This window comes from Calonectris borealis, chromosome 12 (genome assembly GCF_964195595.1).
Source record: "Calonectris borealis chromosome 12, bCalBor7.hap1.2, whole genome shotgun sequence".
Classification (NCBI taxonomy): Eukaryota; Metazoa; Chordata; class Aves; order Procellariiformes; family Procellariidae; genus Calonectris; species Calonectris borealis.
This window is the reverse complement of record NC_134323.1, coordinates 15,146,417-15,166,111: the sequence shown is the minus strand read 5'-3', so window position 1 is coordinate 15,166,111 and position 19,695 is coordinate 15,146,417. Positions and strand designations below refer to the sequence as shown.

Genomic DNA, 19,695 nt, shown 5'->3' with positions numbered 1-19,695 from the left:
GTCTGCAAATAAGGTTTCATAAAAGGTTCAAATGTAATCTCCCTTACGGTAATTCAAATTTCATTTCAACTTAGATTTAAGTTGAACTGCAAATGTAAATAGATTGGAATACCATAACACAATTGCACCTTTCCTGCACATGTAACATTCAAGTTTAAACTTTGGAGAACTATCTGAATTAGGCTTTTGCTACTATGTGAGAGAGTAGTGTGTTTCTCGTATTACCTATTTCATAGCTGAGACATATTTAATTTTTTGAATTCTACATCTTGACTGATTAATATGATTTCTTCCAAAATTTGAATATAGAATAATAAGCATTAAAAAAACCCAATCAGGTAGTGTAGATACTACAGTCTTTACAGGAGCAGATAATTTTTGAATGACGACTTAAATTTAGAACCTAAACTTGGTGATTATTCTGGATATTTGTTTAAAACACAGAATAAATTGCAGGATCAGTGCCACCTCATCCATGCTGGCAGCTAACTATTTAATAACCATCTGTAAAGTTCACACAAGGATTCATGCTCAAGAGTGACATCTCTCATCAGATCAAGAGCGTAAAAGGTGATAGTAAGATGAAGAATATCATGGTTTAATGAAAGTTTTCCGTAAGTGCTTAAACAAAAGCCTCTTTTACCAGCTGACTCTTAACCATCTCATTTATTGTTTTATTCCAAAATGAAATATGAACATTTTTCACCATCTCTTAAACCACCTGAAATTTGATAGGAATACCTAGATAAATATATTCAGAAAACACTGTGCAACACAGCTTTCTGATTTCAGGGAAGCTTACCGAACCCTGGATAAAGGTATACTCATTAGGATATATATCCTAGAAAACGTAACTAATCAGCATCTGAAATCCACCCTGAGCTAAACAGAAATCCACTCTGAGCTAGAAGAACTTAAATACCACTAGCAACATAACTGTCTGCCCATAAGGCCACATTTCAATAATCTGCTTTTCAGTGGTTAGAGAGAATTCTCCTTTCTTAAATGACATATTTTTGACACCTTTTTAATAAACAAAAAGGGGTGCTAGAAGTCAAATCATCTTCTGTAACAATCCAGTCTTGGCAGAGGGAGGTTGTCATATACTACTATATCGGCTGTCATTTAATACTACTAAAAGAAAATAATTTCTAACTCTATTGTCAGGTAGCCTTCTTTGGAGAATAGTGAATTTAATGCCTAACACCCACATGAGACACAGGAATAGTTGGATTAACAAGACTAGTGTCATGCTGTCAGCTGCTGTTTATTTAAATAAAATGTCACAATCTAGAAATAAATTAGAAAGTTTAAAAACAGTGAATTGTTGTAACATACAGTGTTTCTCAAGCTGGACAAAAGTTAAATCTCATTTACACTGCATTACTTTCTAAAAGTCTGTACATTTTCTTGAATCTTTATTCTTATTATTTATGTGGCATATGAGATATTCTTCCCGATTTCTGTACATTTGTCCTTCAAAATCAATGCCTTTTAAGAAATCTGTTTCATTTTCTTTGAAAAAGGCTGTACAGGTTAAATCTTGCTTCTGATATCTTCCTGTGTTTATTTAACCTTGTAGAGTGTTGTGTAAATTCCTTTGCCAACCCTTTTATTTCATTAAATCAAGAAGCAAATAACCTGTTAAGTCTTTTTCTTTTCTTTTTTTTTTTTAAGTATAATAAAAACTTGAACTCCACTTCTCCAACACACCACCCCTCTTTAGATATTTTACATGCAGTTACAATTTACTTGCCTTTCCATCAAGTTCTGGTTTGCTTTCTTGTTTTTTCCCAATTGTCATAGAAAAGTAAGAACTAAATAGAAAGAGATTATAACTGAGATATGCGTAAGGGGAAATGGTTTTATTGTTTTAAGCCTTTCTTCTAAATTATACCTGGGACCAGCTGCAATATAGTTCAATAACTGAATTGGAATGCAGGTTGGATGATACTTTTGCCTATAAACACACATGAACCTATGAAGTGATGAGCTCCATCAAACAGAGAGGAAACAGTGGGAGCTTAAAGACACTCGGCATTTTTTCTGGATATTGTCCCAAGATACCTATCTTTAATTTAAAACCTATACTTCAAGAAATATATATGTCCATATATAGAGAGATGAACCAGAGAATACGATCATAGGTTTATCTTAAATGAATGTTCAGAGTCGTTAGCATGAACACATAGGCACATATTTTGGGAATAAAGATAAGATTACAGGGAGGAACTGCACCCCATTGTCACACACCAAAGTATACAACATAAAAACATGGAGATACTTACTTGTCCAGGCTTCCCATTCTCACATAAAAAGGCTTCATGCTCTGATGCAAACTCAGGAGCATTGTCATTTACATCAAGAACTTTGATAGCAACAGGCACCCTGGACACTTGACTGTGGTTCCCTAAGAAAAGAAATCAAAGCATAAGAGGTAAGCATATTTAATTTGGGACTGATACATTACTTTGGGACTGATACATAAATGCTTACATAGTAACCATACTCTTCCTGTCTTCTGTCCTTGCTTAATTGGGTTGTCTTATCCGTAATGGATCGTAGAGTTGGAGCATGAGATAAAGAAGAATGGCCAGTATTTTATGGTTGAAAAGAATAAATAGGTCCCTATTGCAAACAGCGTTTGTTGGAGATTAGCTCAATGAAGACCTTTCTTGGACTAAATTGGTAAGATTTTTCTTTGATGAAGTTTGTATTGTTTTATTGATAAAGTCCATTATACATGGAAAAGGGAAGGCTGTAAACAACATAGATTTATTTCTTTGTTTATCTTTGGCAGAGCATAGAGCATTTTACTCTATTAGTTGTTCTGACTGCACATCTATTATTTCTTCATTACAAATACGATTAATGTGGAGACCCACATTGTGAGAAAGATAGATGGTAGATTGACATAGGCAAAACTAGATAGTACTCTGGACTATTAAAGCACTTTGATTCATCTGCCACTGGCCAAAAATATGACCTGTGAACTTCCTTCTTCACCGAAATAAAGCCTCATTACTTATAAGATAAAGCTATTTTGCATAAAATTGTTTATCACTGTAAAGAGTAGAATACCCTTGTTAAGCTGTGAGGGAAGAAAAGCTAAACCAACAGTTCGCATTCTACTTTGAATAGATTTCACCGTCAGTTTCTAGTGTCTTTCCTTCAATTCAGTATAGCTAATTTATTTTAAGAGACTATTTATAAATATTTTAATTATTTTTCCCAAAGAGAAAAAACATGAATTCAGTTTAAACTGAGGTGACCAGCTGAAGAGTTTAAAACACTGTTCTATAGCACATGCATACCTCTACAAGTAACTCAAATACTAGTTTCAAAATCCATCTCTTAATGAGTATTAATTTACAACCATAGTATTTTATTTTGTTTATATCAACAACAGTTTGAAGAACTGCACACTGTGTGAGTTAAACTCTGGGTCTGACTTGTAATTGAACTACGTGCTTTTGCCTAAATTATTACTGCAGGCAAGAAAGCTGCTACCGTAAGTCAGGGTATCAACTTACTCACAGTTGTTGTGACAGCTTAGCAGCTGTCATCAGTCCATATGGGTTCTGTTCCCTGGCAATACAGAACTGGCGTAGGGGAAGGCAGGACAGAAGTTCCTATTGCCTGCTATTCAATGTACCTCTCATAACAAATGTCTACAAAGTAGAAGTACGTCAGGCTCCACCAGTGGGCAGGTAGCAACTGGTGGCAGCCCTCCAAGTGGTAGAGATGATTAAAGGAAGAATCACTATACACACTGTATTTTTTGTGGTTTCCACCAAAGTTAATTGTGTTGTGACCTAATCAAACCCCACCTCTTGATTCCTTTTTTTTTCCTTGTATGCTAAAGACAGCCATAATTTTTGAGGCTCCACCTATAAATCTAAACGTGTAAATTTCAATTGCTTTACTAACATTACTTTGAAATAGCATAAAATAACTATTTCAAAAAGACACAAAACCAGGCTAGCACCAAATCTCTAGTGCTATAAACAAAGGCTTTATGTTTGCTGGATAGCCTGAAATATTAAAATTCCACCTGTACAGGATATGGAAGATTACTAGACATCAGACTTTGAATGCTTCCCATTTGAAGGAGTCAAAAGTTTTAGTTCAGAAAGAAACATGTTACAGAAGAAAAAGAAATCCCCACCAAAATATTGTAAGGGTAATATTTATGTGCATTTTGCATCATATGATCTCACTTATTAACAGGTGAGGTGAACACTTATGCCATGAAATAATAATGTATTTGAAATAAAATAAAAGTTAACATGCAAATAATGAATCCCAAACATTTTAAACACTTTTTTTAATCTTAACTTGATAAAAATACAGACAATGAACCTTGAGGTTATCAGAATTCTCAGCACTAGCGTCATAGTTAAACACTAAAGATTTACTTTTATCTAAATTAATGAAATGATGGCAGTTCAAATTTTAAAGACATTACAGAGAAATGTAATTAATTAGATAAGCTTCTAAAGAAATTATTCATGTCCCTTGTGACTGCCCCCAAAATGTTTGTCTTTCATCAGAAATACAAACATTAAATTTAAAGAAATTAGAATTAGAAGCTTGATGAGAATTAATTTAAAAAAATAATTTACTAAACACAAGAGAGACCCAACTGGTTTGGAAATCTCCAAACAAGGGGATATCCACCGCCTATTAGGGTTCTTGTGACTATGATGAAATTTATTGTTGAGAAAGAGAGAGATGGAGAGGGAATTTTATCTACTGCTTGTACTGCCCACCACACTGAATACATTGCATTATTTTGTCATTGCAAACTTTTCGATGAAATTTCACTTTATGCTAAGTGTTTTCCCTATAAATAAAAATCACCCTAAGCATACCTATTCAAACAAATTAATGAATTCTCACTAAGCAAATCCTGATTTCACTCATGGATGAAAACACTGTCAAGATAAAATAGTTTAATCTGTCCATTTTCATACTTTTAATGTCTGCAAACTTCTCAGTGGTAAAACGTCTATGCAGAGGACGTCTCTCTCAAGTTTAAATCTATCGCTGTTAGCAATGCCCAGTATCCTTGAACTAAAAGTAGAAAGTGATTGAAGTGGATCCACTCTGATCCACAGAGTGCACAAACTGTTATGTTTGCATGGGCAACTGTCCTTCATAGAGTTGGCCTTCATACTGATTAGTATTCAATGTTCAGAACTTTTCCTCATTTGTATGAATAGAGAGTCAGTTCTTTCTAAACTAGTGACAAAACCGAGTTTTAATTACTGGGGTTTTTTTTTTGTTTGATTTGGATTTTTTTTCCAATGAACCACCCAGTCAATAGAATTAAGGGAGACTGAGTCTTCTTGCATGTACCGGGTAGACAGTAAGACTGATTGCTTCAGTTCCAATCCATTATTTTATGCAAAGTCATAAAAGAGCGTAAAGTTAGAGACTCTCTCTCTAAGGAACTAACCAAATCATCATTTATCACCTGTATTTATTGTGATGCACAGTTTAAAAAGACCTACCCTGAACCTTGCAATACAAATATATCATTAGGACGGTCACTTGAGAAGCAATGCCTTGGTTTGAAAATCTAGCACACTGAGGTGCAAGATTAAAAAATATTGAGAAAATTTCCACTAGTCTAGTTTACCAAAACTCTTTTCAGAGTAAGGCTGCACAGAAGGACTTAGTTTTTCATTTCAAATACATTCAGTTGGTCATCTGTGGACACCACAGCCACAGCACAGCATGTAGCTATAAGAAACACATATGCAAATTGTGTACATAATTTCCTAGTACAGCTCTTCTATGTCTCTGCTGAAGTCTCAATTACTGCCAAGGGTTCTAAGATCCAGTAGTCTGCTGTAGATGAGCACAGAACACACACAAAGAAAGGAACATCTAGACAGATATAAGGAAAGGATGACTCAACGTAAAAATAACTAGTGGAACTTATTAGTGATAATAAACAAATTTCCAAAAATAATGGAAAGTCCAGCTGAGTTTAGAAATGCATATTGAAAGGTCTACAAGAATTATAAGCACCTAAAAAGCTCTTCTGCTTTTCTCCTCAGTTCTCAAGATTCTACTGGAACTTTAAACGCTTGAAATACACACCTTGCTGGTACTCTTTGAATAACATACCAATTGAAACTTACTCAGGATTAAAAAAGGCTGCAGTGTTTGATACAAAAATGAAGAGGTAGATGAGATAATCAAAGTCAAAATTCAGTGTCTCCAAACCTGAACTTTTGGAGGCTACAGACCTACACTAATTCTTATTTTGATCAACACATTTCTTCCTTCCTGGAAAAACCCTACATATCGGAGATGTGCATGTATCATTGGAAATTTGTAATGCAAAGCACTAAGCATTGTTAACATCGTTACTGCATGCAGCAAGTAATACTAGGAGTAACTAGAGCCTATACATGAAATTTTTGGTCTTGTGCCATAACTAACAGAACATAATGCAGCTATTCAACTCCCATAAACACTTAAACACTTCATAAATACGCTTAAAACACTTCTCTGCTGTCTTTCCTTGACAGATACACCTACAAGTGGTCTTAAAGAGCAGTGGTCTTTAAGAGAGAGAATTATTGGCTGCACAAAATGAAGCTTATCATTTGTTTAACCCAAAGAAATCCAGTTTAATCCAGTTTTCCTTTATTTAATTACATCATCCAAAATCACTTCAAGGTTCTCTTTAAAAAGTCATAAGCTGTCTTGCATTTTAACTAAAATTAAGTACCTGAATAGAAAGTAGACTCCTAGAAAATAACACATCTTTTATTATTATTGTCATCACCACATGGCTTGAAAATGGCTATTTCATGCTTCTCTGATTCAGTGAAATTTCTACTATAATAATATTTTAAATTAGAAGTAGAGGAAGTCTTAGTTCTAACAGAGAAATCAAAATAAAATCTGAATCACTGACTTAATAAAAACAACAGTACTTGTTTTACATCCCTTATATTTCAAACTTATTAAGTTGTATTTTAACAGATCCATTCCCCATGACTTTATCAAGGTTTCATCTAATAACTTTACTAAGATAATCTAATGCAGGACGAGTTTATTTCTCCTGTTAGGGTTTATGTTGTTGTTTTCTTTGTGCAATCCTTTACCTATGTTACACCACAGCTTGTAACAATTTTTTTGTCATATAAAACTGACAAATCTAACTTCAAGAATGCTGAGAAACATAGATGCTATTGTGAAACTGAAATTTTATTTATGTTGAAGTTTAACTATAGAAATCACATACTGAAGCAAATACTGTGTTCATTTGTCTGAAGTGCTATGTAATGATCTGATTCAAGAGAGACCGAGTGCCTGAAACTGACTCTGAAATTGTCAGGAAAAGACATCAGTAATTGGCATATTTCTGTTAAAAATAACAGAATGTAAGCTATTTCTGAATTAGGATAAAATTCAAGCAACCAAACAGGATTGGTCATCATGAAGATTTAGATCCCCCCCTGCAATTCTTGTATTTTTAGGGATGAGGAAACACTAAGAGTTGTGGAATATCTATAAAATAATATAAACATATCAGTACATAGCAGAAAGGCTTCTGTAGAAGTTGCTATGACAAGAAACAAACACTGCTTCAAAAATAATGTTCCATTTATATTTATTTCAGCACACTGGAACATATTAGAAGAGTACAGATTGTGGCGAGTCTCTGCGTGTACATGTGTGTGGGAGGGAGGCAGAAAGAAAAAGATGTGAAACATATTTCTCGGGTTTGTTCCTTAAGTCATTCTTTGGGAGAAAAATAATAATAGAGTTGAAAAGTTTTGTCTCCTTTCAGTAGATCACTTGGTTTATTTTATTATGGTCTCCAGAAGAAAGATGAACAAGTCAAGAGCAAAACTATGTTATGTTCTATTTTTATTTCCTCACTGATAGACTGACACAAGTTTAACCAAGGACTTGCTCAACATCTTCCACCTCCTTCATTTTTGTCCACTTTTCTACCTCTCATTGCCATGAAAAAGATGTCAGACTCTTGCAAAATGCATGCTTCCACAGGCATGGACAAATGCAGAAGAACCATACATACCCGCTAACCAGGTGGAGTGCGAGGAGTGCATTTCAACTGCGTATCCTGGAAAGGAGGACAAGAAGGAGGGGAAACTGAGGACAGACTACATTTTCAAGTCCTTGACTTCAAAGCTGAATTTGTAGTTAAGAGGTTTCCAAAGTTCAACAACTCCATCTGTAAAGAGGTGACTAAGATAGGCCACATAGCTACCTTTAATCAATATATAAGATGTATAGCTTGGGACTAAAGGACAGATTATACTTTCAGGTTGCTGATAATACGAAAAGAAAAAAGAAAGAGTAAAACTTCTGTCACAGATGCACAAGCCATGCCAGAAAATGATAATTAAATAAAGCCATATTCTTCAGGCCCTGTTCAGACAAAGTTTTCACTCACTTTCATTTTCTGCAGGGTTTTCTTTTCTTTTGCATTAGTGCATGCAAGACATAAGAATTGTTTAATATAGCCCAGAACCGATATGAATTTTGAATCAATTACCTACAATTTGCTGAAAAATGAAACATGCCTGCAAAAAGACCAAATGGATCATTTTTTTGAATCATAGAATTATTTAGGTTGGAAAAGACCCTTAAGATCATTGAGTCTAACCGAATCAGTGACTATCAGTGACATTCCACCTAACCCTGTACTGAGTTCTTTGCTTGCCATTGTAGTAGCAAAGTAATGTAAACAGACTATGTTGGTATGCACTTTCCCCTTTCACTTCAAGGCCTGATTCAGCTTCTACTGAAGTTGGTCAGATCTCTTCTATTCTGGAAGTTTAATCTAGTCCTTGTCCTTAATATTACATTATCTATTTCCTACATTTAAAATAATTTAAGATTTAAAATGTAAATATAATTTAAATTAAAACAGGGACTTAAACCGGATACTTTGTTAACTTCAAAGTATCAACAGTGATTTATAAAACTTGATAATCAAACTATATTTTTAAAAAGTTAGTATATTCTTTTCATACAGCTACAATACATATTGATGGAATCAGGCCCCGTTTTGCTTATCTGAGGGCAGGCTATAATTTGACATTTAAATGCAACCTCTTTGTTTTTTTTCCACACCATTAAGCTGTACAGTTATTCAGCAGCCTAACAAATAGTTACTCTGTAATTACCTCTGATCCTCTGTGAACTGAAAGATCCATTTGCAAAACTGGGAAATGTTTGTAATTTTTTGCAGAAGTATCATATTTTGTTTGGTATATATGCATGATATTGTCTTGTCTGAATGCATAGATAGATGAAAAGGGCTTGGAAAGGCAAAACTAGATTGGAAAAGCAAAACATCCCCTCAAATGTAGTTTACAGCTGTGAAGAGGGTCTCTTCTACCATAACCCTGGTCATAAGGGAAAATGAAAAGACACTGTTCTGTTTAAATTTAGCCATGCATGATAAGAGAGGAAAAGTTATCCACTGCTGCAATGTGACTGAGAACCAGCGGCCACAGTAAGTGAGCTGTAATTTTGTCCTTGAGGGAGCAGAGGATGCTGAAACTAATTCATATGCACCTTAGAGCTAGAGGGGAACGGGAAGCCTAGGCAACCCCCGCCCCTCGTGCCACCCTCCCAAAAACCAAACCACCCAGAAACTCAAGGGTTTCTGGTTATTATAAATCACTTTGAATGGTGGTCTCCCTTTAATCATGATGTTTGTGTTTTGAAAAATGCACCTTAGTTTCACCACTTCCTATTCATTTTCATGGACTCCAAAAAGAAAATGCTAGAAGATATAGTAAATACTAGATGTACTAGGTAACATATGAGTGCTCATTACATGTAACCTACATGTTTCATAAAAGAGTGATTAGACTGCATGGGATATGCACTAGGAGAGAGAAGGGGGGATATTAAAGTAGGGGGAACAAAGGGATGGGATGAGGCTTGAAAAGAGTTAGAAGGGGCATCCTAATCAGAAACTGTAGCACCTTTTCAGTATTTGAGTAGCAATTACGGGTACTTGTCTTTTCTCAGAAGCTCTGGATGCAAACAGCGTGTCCTTAGAGACTGTTCTTCTGCATATCTAATTTTGACCACAGTGAGCTTTATATTCATAGTGACACATAATCAAGATATATGTGACACATCAATATGAGTAAACAAATACATAATTCAAAATAAATTATTAGTATAGCTGCTTGAGTGGGTTGTATTGGAAGCTGCTATTGTCATGTCAGGTTTACGACAATGAAAATAATTCTGTTTTATTCACAGATCCTAAGTAAATCCTTAAGGGGGGAAAAAAAAAAGTACACTACCAACATCCTTCCACCCACACATCTATTCAGAAACCAAACTGAAATAAATGCTGGCAGAAAACAACCTGTATTTCTGATAAAGTACTATGGTATTGAGCCTTATTTGTCTCTAACGAGGATGCAAGTTAGAGATGTAGTTTGCAGTTATTTCACTTTCAGTAAATGAACTGTGCTACGTATTTCAGTAGTGAATTGTTACGAGTGCAAAAATTAAAAATATGGTTTAAGTTTTAGCAACTATTAGCAGTGGACTTATAAACTATAAAGAAAGGCAAGCTAGAAATGTTTGAAGTTATTTTTTGCAAAAATCAATGCAAATTAAAAAAAAAAGAAAGGAAAAAATTTTACCTAACAAAGACTAAGCAATAGCAAAACAGCATTTGTAATCTCTGGAAGCATCTGCAACTAGGAAGCACTATTCTACAGACCCGCCATTTTAGTAAAAGTCAGAGTCTACTAAAATCTTTTGAAAAAAGTGTTTTCCCACTTCCTTGTGGCAGCTACCAATAAGAAGGAAAAAAGAGTTAGGAAAACAGGGAACCACAGAAAAGCATAGGGAACCACATCTTTTTGTTACCTTTATTATACACACTAGCAATAATAACAGCGTGAAGAAATGCTACTGGATCTTTACTCCTTGTGGATCACAGCACCACAAACCTAATTAGGATTCCAGATTTTCTGCCTTAATTGTTGTGAGGAAGTAACAGGTTTTAATTTCTAAATATAACTGAGAAAAAATTTCCAGAAAATAATATGGTGCCATTAAATGACAGAAAAGGATTTGCCTGAAAAAATAAACCAGCGAACAAGCAGGAAGAAAACTGATCGATGAAAAGTTTTAAGACACAACAAATGTACCAGAGCATGATTTGCTGCTGTGTTGCTCAATTCCAGCTTAATCAAGGGAGTTGCACTAGCATAAACCAGTCAGGAATCTGGCCCACACTTTAGAGCAATTATACTGTTAATATGCTAATACATCATACATATTAAAATGTTATAAAATATTGACTTAGGTATGCAAAGTCTTATTGTCAGTTATAATTAGCTATGAATTTTTATAATGACTAGCAACAATAATAATAACAATAAGCAGACTGATTGAGGACAAGATGTCTGGAATATTTTGATTTTTTTATTTTAAATTATTTAATGATTGAAGTAAAATAATTAATAGCTCAAAAGAAATCCCTCCCTTACTGATAGACAAAACGTCAAAATGCTTTAAAAAAATTTTTATTAAACAAGAATTTATTATAGAAGTATTTAAATTTCATTATTTTTAGAACTCATATTCCTTTCTGGGACTGATTTTCTTAACAGTGCAATTTAACTACTCTTATGTTTCCTTCACAGATAAAATATTGCTGGATATGGTGGATTTGAATCAGGTTCTAGGAGTTTAGCATCAAACCAGTCTTAATTGCATACCTTCAGCAATAAGCAAAAAGATCTCCCTAGCATATCAGTATGTACCTTTAAAAAATCCTCTCCTCTCTTTTTCAGCCAGAAAATACTGTCATTCTTTGCTATCCAGCAACTTTACTAGAAGCTGAAAGCATGCTACCCTGAGTAGAGTCTTTATTCTAGAAAGAATTGCGCTTAAAGAAGATTGACTAAAACGATATTCAGTTACAAACCTCTACTCCGACCTACTCTCATGCGAAAACAATGGAGATTTTAGATAGTCACATTCTGCTTAGAAGTAGATGAATTCAGCTTATCAAACTAGATGAATATTACACAGTATTTTTAAGATTACTCATATTTTCTTCAGAAATTATAATTCAAATGTTCAAAGTGCATGTGGCCAATTGTTAGTTGTTCAGTTTTAACAATGCACTAATTCTGCTCATATAATATGTATATTGTGAGTTTAGCCATGCCTCCAGTTTTCTCAAAGTAATTAACAAACAGACTTCACATGAATTAGTCAAGTACATTTTCACTAATGACCCTTGTATTCCCCTTACTTGAATCCTTACCCATTTTGTGCCCCAGAAAGCCTTATTCCCTTCTAAAACACCACCTAATGTCCTAACCTTTTGTGTTTTAAGCTTTGAACAGCGTTCTCAATTCCAGTATGTTTTTGTGAAATCAACATTTCAAAATCCAGAACTAAGTTGTCTAGCCTGGCTTTATAATAGAAAGAAAAGAAGTTAGACTGTTGAGGCAAATCTCTCTCCTTTTCCTTGACATAATTATGTTTAATACCTCCTCTGACTTTTTTTCACACTGAATTACTCAGATGCTTTATGCACAGCTGCCTTACATGCTTTCCTCTGTAATCAGAGGTTGCTAACTTTTATTCAGCATCCCATACCTGAATGTACCCAGAGTACTGAGACCATTTTATACAGAGATTGTTTCGTAAGTACACTCCATTCCCATTCATATTTCCTCATTATATGGCTACTCCCATGCAATTATCCATGTGGATCACCTCTCCTGCTATTCTTGAGCTGTGAAAAACACTAATGGGAAAGTTTGTGATATGTCTGAATGCACCTTCATAGCTGAGAACTGCAAACTAGATTTACACGATATACCAGCCCTCCACTGACCAATGGCAAATGCTCTGTGACCCATTAGAATCTATGGAGTTCTGTGTAACCCTGTATTTATGTGCAAATGAATAAAAACTACCTTACTAAATTCTCTGTTTCTGTGCAAAAATGATGGATTATCTAGTTTGAGTTCCACTAAGCCAGAGAAAAAAGGGTCAAGCGAAAAAGGTTAATATTCCTGAGCTTCTCCTCTTTCTAAAACTTACTGAAATTTACTCAGCCCTAAATTAGAGGTAATTATATGATGCACCAAAGTAACTCCCTAAAATGTTAGAATTATTGCTAATAATGCCTATAGTCATTTTTACACTAAAAGGCAAAATAAAATTAAATAAATGAAAGCATGAGCAAAGGTATTCATGGCATTAAAAAATACATTGTAGCTGAAAGCTTATTCTGAAGAGTAATTATGTCTCTCTTCCTTTTTAATTAGTGTCCTTGTATTTTTTAAAGGAATATACAATATAGGTAACTTTAGTAGAGCATGTACTGGGTGATGATTCAATTATTGTATTTATATTCTTGGTAAACCATAAAGAGTCTTTCTGGCTTTATGCCCTTTCCCATTAGGTGATAAAATTGCCTCATACTTCTTCATTTCTGAAGAATGCAGTTGGTATGGGTAATTACCTTTGTCAGATAGAGCCCACAGCTTTGTCCTTGAGATTCCTATGCTCTATGCCTGGAAAATATTTATTGTGGTCAAATCACCATTTAAATTTCAAGATCTTGTCTATATTTTCATCTCTTGCTTTGACTAATACTTCACAAGAATTTCTACTAGTTGTGGCAGTTCTGGTACTTTGCCAAGCACTTGGGCAGAGGGCTTAGCTAGCCACTGGTATGCTTTTTGTTTGGCAAGTAAAGCTGACTACCAAGAATCATTTGATAAAGCAGTCAATCAAAATGAAAATAATAGCTCCATAACTACAGTGGCGGGAGAATAAGGAAAACAGAAATTCCATTAAAACCCTTCATTCAGAGATTTAAAACTTGGCTAAAAGCATTGCTCTAGGCTAGGAGAAATATCCTCTCCCAGGGAGTCCTGCACTGGCTTTGGAATTCCCCAGCGGACTGATTCGTTGCATGTCTGTGCATGTGATGCACAGAGTGTGAGAAGAGGGAGGAGTTTTAGAAGAGCCTTCTTGTAATCTGATGCAACAGAGCAAACGGATCCACACTTCATCTCTGTACTTCCCAGTATGTCTGAAAAGGCTTGAATCTGTACTCCTTATAAAAGAACCTGTCTATGCTTGAATATACTCACGGTAGTACCTCACAAACGGTAACTGAGATTCGACCCGAATGCAGTCTGAGGAATCCAGTGTTGCACACGGTCATAAGAAGGCTAGGAAGAAACTATAGATCTTGAGTAGCCCACTCAATGTTATGTCAGGTGGAAGAAAGCTTGGAGAGTTTAAAGGGATCATCATTTAGTTGTCTTCAAAGTTTATGAGCCATGGTTTCTGTTATTTGTTGCTCTGTTTTTCACAAATCTCAGAGACTGTCAACTAGGATATGTTCAGAGGTTTTTTCTTGTTGAAATCTATAGTATCATTCAATGAATTTCTACTATGTAATACACATATTCTTGAGAAAAGGATTACCTCACTTTTTAAAAAGTGAATTCTAGATAAGCATTGCTAATAGTGAACACTTTTTGTTTCCAAAGAATTCACTAGAATCCTGTACCTCAAGTAGATCTCAGCTATAGTTTAGGAGGGATGAGTATGCAAATATCAGGATATTCATATTTAAATTGGAGGAATGTTGTGCAGTTAAATTATGTTACTAATACACTTCTTTCTTGCCTAAGTTAAAACAGCTTCTCTGAGATAAGTCTTTCCTTTGGTTTCACACTGCATTAGTTCTCCATTTATTACTGCTTTTGTTATATCAATTAACCAGCAATGACTGAAGTATAGAGCATTTCCTTAGTATTAATGAGACACACAGTAAAGATGCTAGGGAAATATCTGCAATGTGGCTGTTACAACCATTAGAAGATGGAAATGGAAATCCATGCAGCTGGAGGCAGAAAGAAGAGAGAGTTTAGTTTTTATATGCCTTATACATGTATGACAATCTGACAGCTTGAATGATCAGGGATTCTGAAGTCCGTTCAGAATCTGTGCAAACTGTAGCAAAAATGTTCTAATAAATAAATTATGGCTATTTGATTTTCTTTTAGTAGCTGAGTAGCATTGACAACACATAACTCGGTAAGTACTGCAAAACCCATACAAGAAACTGAGGGAATACTGAGGGGGTTAGCCCAGCCTGAACTCTGCTCTGCTTCACTGCCCAGCAAAATTGCTAACCAGTTAATGCAAGCAACACGAGCATATCAATGTGAACAGTAGTTACAGCTATAATTGTAACTTCTACAAACTGAAAAATGTATTTGTGTGTTCAGATGAATGGGATCATGTCTGACTATTAGGATCCTGACTCTACTAGGTTTTACTGAATGGCAGAAAATGCCATTTCAAAAAAGTACCAAAGAACCAAAGATGTGATGAGCCTTTGAAAATACAAAAAAGACGGACCAAAAGAAACGTCTGTAAGTTAATCATTCATTCTTACTGCACGCAATTCAGCCTCTCAGAGAATACTTGCACATGCCCCCAGATTCCTTTCCTGTTCAGGGCATAGCTCCAGAGAGCTCAAACATACAAGCAGCATAATCAGCCCTGACTTACAAAGCAAGGCTACATCCATCCCCGTTCTCTCAAGCATCTAGCTAAAATAAACCTGCCAACCTTGGGATAAAATTTTAAGCTCACATAAGTCTCAACTACACAACAAAACAATGAGAAATCTCATTAGACCAGTATTTGAAGTCCAGAGTCAGTGACAGAAAACAAAGTTCACCTTCTACATCCACAGACCAAAAGGTACATTTCTCAGGGAAAGGTCATTTTGCCAGTAAGCCTGCTTCCTCTAGCCTGTAATCATCTAGATGTTCCTGCTCCTGACTCATTCAGCAGAGTAAACTTGGATGTATGGCAACGTAGAAAGAAAATTTAAGAATCAATTCATAGGTACAATAACTTTCAGTATCCCTCTTGCCATGAGTGTTAATACACATTTCTTCTGTGAATCCTAAGCCTGTATTTCAGAGCGATCTTTCAAAAAGGTCAAAGTTCTTTGTAATATTCTCTTCTCTTAAAAATCCATGTGACAGAATTCATCAACATAGAGGAGTCACTACATGACCAGAGAGGAAAAAAGTTGAACAACAAAGAAGCAGAAATTAATCTGACAATGTAAGAAAGTAGAAAAAATCATACAATAGAAAAAAATGGGCAAAAGGGATGGAATAGATTTAACGTAGCAGCTGAGAGGATCAAAGCTGCAAAAGGAATTTATCTACTGGTTTTTCACTAAATTCATGGAAAATGTATAACTAAATCCGAAATACTAAAACTGTTACCTAAATATCACCTGTACCACGTTAATCACTTTCAGTCCAGTCTTTTTCACTGATTGCTCTTTGCATTGTTTCATCTTTAGTGACCAAAAAAAGATTCAGATGGATGAAATATTTGAAGAATCATCTCCAGGGGCATGCAACCAGTATGTAACGTAGTTACTGTGATTTAAACAAGAGGCATAAAACTATATGCAACTTGTCTACATATTTTGAGAACCAGAACATAAAGGCAATACAAAAGTTTGGGCAACTGTCTGAGGGAGAGCCACTCAAAGCAACTTTTCCTTAGTCTGTCTGGCTAGTTTAACCATCCAAGAAGAAAGGCTGCAGACAACTAGAAACTCCTTCACAGAGGCTGGAAGGAGTCTGCTAGTGATGGGAAAGTGAAAGGAGGGAAATGCCACCCTCCTCACTTTGCACAGGTCTCAAAATATGATGGTAATACTATTTGTCACCAATAACATGAATTTGTTCTGAATTAGAACTAGCCAGACACTTGCCTATGAATAGGAAAAGAAAATATCCTTCTTCTGGAAAAAAAAAAATAAACCAAACTGGTCTTTTGGCTATTAAGCACTTACAGAAAAGAGTCACAGTCCCCACTGGCTCATGCTTTTGTGTTTCTACTCCTAGTTTTGCTAGACATGAAAGGGTTAAGTTCACATTTTGGGGCACTCAGATTAAAAAGAAGTAGCATGTTTAAAATTATCCATACTAAATCTGATCTCTTTGAAAGAGATCAGCCAGTCTGAATCTAAAAATCTTCATCCTCACCCAGGTGAAAATGCAGAAGTTATGCTCAATTCAGCCAGACCAATCTTGTCTTGGAAGACACTGAGCCAGTGGCTGAGGGATGATACAAAGGAGTAACTGTCGTAGTGTCAGCAGAGAACTGCCAAAAATTACCTGTGCTTAAAGCACAAATTTAGCTGCAGGTAACTTATCAGCACGAAGCTCTGAAACAGTGATTTATGTTTTGGCAAACCTTGGTGTTTATCTGTGAAAGTGTTGACAAATCAGGGTATATTTAGGATCTACCATGCTGGGAATCAAGAAGAAAAAAACAATATCATGGCTTATGATTAGCAAGCAAGTGTAATGGCAATGAAATGGTCTGATAATTGCCCCACAGGAATAGAGGTGAGCTTTGAACTGAACCTGGAAAGCAGCTAGCCTAGGAGGAGAAAATGCTCCTGTAGAATGATGCTGACATCTTTATTTTTATGGGCGTGATCAGCAGTCCACTAATATGACTGTCAGTGGAAGCATCATAATGACACACTTCATATTTTCATTTGCTGCTTGTGTCTGCCTCCAACAGACTTCTGTTATTTTATAACAGAGATTTTGATTATTACTGTGTTGGAAAAAAATCTGAAAATGCCCATTTTACCCTGCTTGACAGTTCTATGAACACATTTAGTTTGTGCATGAGGAGCTTAAAAATAATTTCTCTTAAATAAGCAAAGATAGTAGTCTATGAAATTAAGCTCTTGTTTTATGTAAATGTCAAATAATTATATTAGGAATGCGAAAATAAGCCATCAGCAGGAATGCAAATGCTTAGAACAAGATTGGTATTATTATTTTCATAGCCAGTCTGATAAGAGGCAATTTTACGATAGTGATAGATGCTGAGGCTCCCATGAAGTCTAATGACAAGGCTGATTTCTTACAAAATTCTTGAGTATAATTATGTTTTAAAAATCTGAAGATGCAACAGGCAGACTTGATTCTGATGTGGCTTAGTAAAGTGCACTTCTGTTAACTTTGCTCTGACACACACATATAAGGTAGATAAAAAAATGAATTGGAGGAGTTTCTTGAAAAATTATTCTTTGTATTTTGTACTTTTTTGACTTTTTGGAGGAAACAAAACGTAAAATTACTTCACTTCACATCTTACTATTCCAATGTCTGAAAACTTTGGATCACAAACTAATAATTCTGCTTTCCATGCCATTGGTAAATCTCATGTTCTGACATTCCTCATGTCTTGAGAAAATTGGTATGGAAATTTTATATCTTTCTTCTTTAAAAACATCAAAATTATTAACTGGTTTGATATTAACCTCGGCAAAACATGCCCTGTGAAAACAGAGCTTACTTTCTTTCCTTATGTAGTTTGATCCCCTGTGTTGGCTTGGCTTTCCTGCAAGCAGAAATTATCCTTGCTAATTTATCAAAGTAGCGTTTGCCTGCAAGATTTGACAGTAATTAACAGGGCACTGTTGGCACTACTGCACTACTGGCAATGAAATACACAAATTATTAAGGTAGGTCATAGGAATACAGTTTACAGGGGTTGTAAGTTGAGAGCTTCGTGTATACTCAGACCTATCTTTCCCATTTATGTATGCCATTTCAGTTACCTGTCACAGATTCCTAACATGTTTGTTTTTGAAAACAAGTACCACAGAAAAATATTGGACAACAAAAATGGGCCAAATAAGCATATTTTATCCTCCCATTCATTATGTTCATAGCTACAGTAGTATGAAACTGAGCATTAGAAGTTCTGTATCATACTACTATATCCTTTAAAAAAGATACTCTGGGGGGAAAAGCAAGCATTAACATCCCCCTATTTTGTACATGCAAGAATTAGCGGCACTGATCATCAGGCTCCGAAGACAGATATTCTTACAACAACGTGTCAAGTGTGTATGCACGTATGGGAATTGTGCAGATGCATTGATTGCAGGATATGTCAGCAGAAACATTTTCAGAGTTTGTGTTTCAGTTAAGACGATGACATAGGATGACAGACCTATGTTCTGAATCTGTTCTTTTGCTGCAATATGTTTATGTCAAATGTATAGTCTAAACCACAGTGCTAATATTAATAATAAATTATATGGTCATATGTGATCCTGTCAGCAATGCTTACAATTCCAAATTAATCAAGAATTCTTCTTGATTAAAACCTAGGACCCATATTCCCAGACAGGGTGACACTCCTGGCTCCCAATGACTTAGGTGAACAGATCAGTCACAATAGTTTTGTAGATCTGAACAATCCATGTTCTTGTCTATAGCTGTATATGAGTAAATTTATTCATATGTATCAAATAGGACTATCATGCAACATTACCCATGTGCTTAATCATTTATGGTACTGAAACGTAACATCACTCAGCATTAAGAACTTCTAGGTTGAGTCTACAATTTACTTCTACAATAGCAAAGCTTTATTTTTTCTGTCTTAATATAACTAACTAAATATAAGGCTTCAGTTTTGGGGTTTTTTTAAACATTTTTTAACATTTACGCAATATACCCTGTACAAATGTACTCATATATTTCTTCAAAAATCTATATTACTGTATTTACTGAAAAAAATGCAGTTTTGAAAACTAAAAGAAAT

The 19,695-nt window shown here is 35.1% G+C and overlaps 1 protein-coding gene across 1 annotated transcript in view; it reads right to left on the bottom strand.

The window, feature by feature from the left end:
* Nucleotides 1-19,695, bottom strand: part of CDH8 (cadherin 8) — a 140,556-nt gene that overhangs the window by 35,684 nt on the left and 85,177 nt on the right. The window contains exon 8 of the mRNA XM_075161449.1: nucleotides 2,289-2,410. Within this exon, the coding sequence (XP_075017550.1) occupies nucleotides 2,289-2,410 (122 nt within the window). The remainder of the gene's footprint in view (nucleotides 1-2,288; nucleotides 2,411-19,695) is intronic.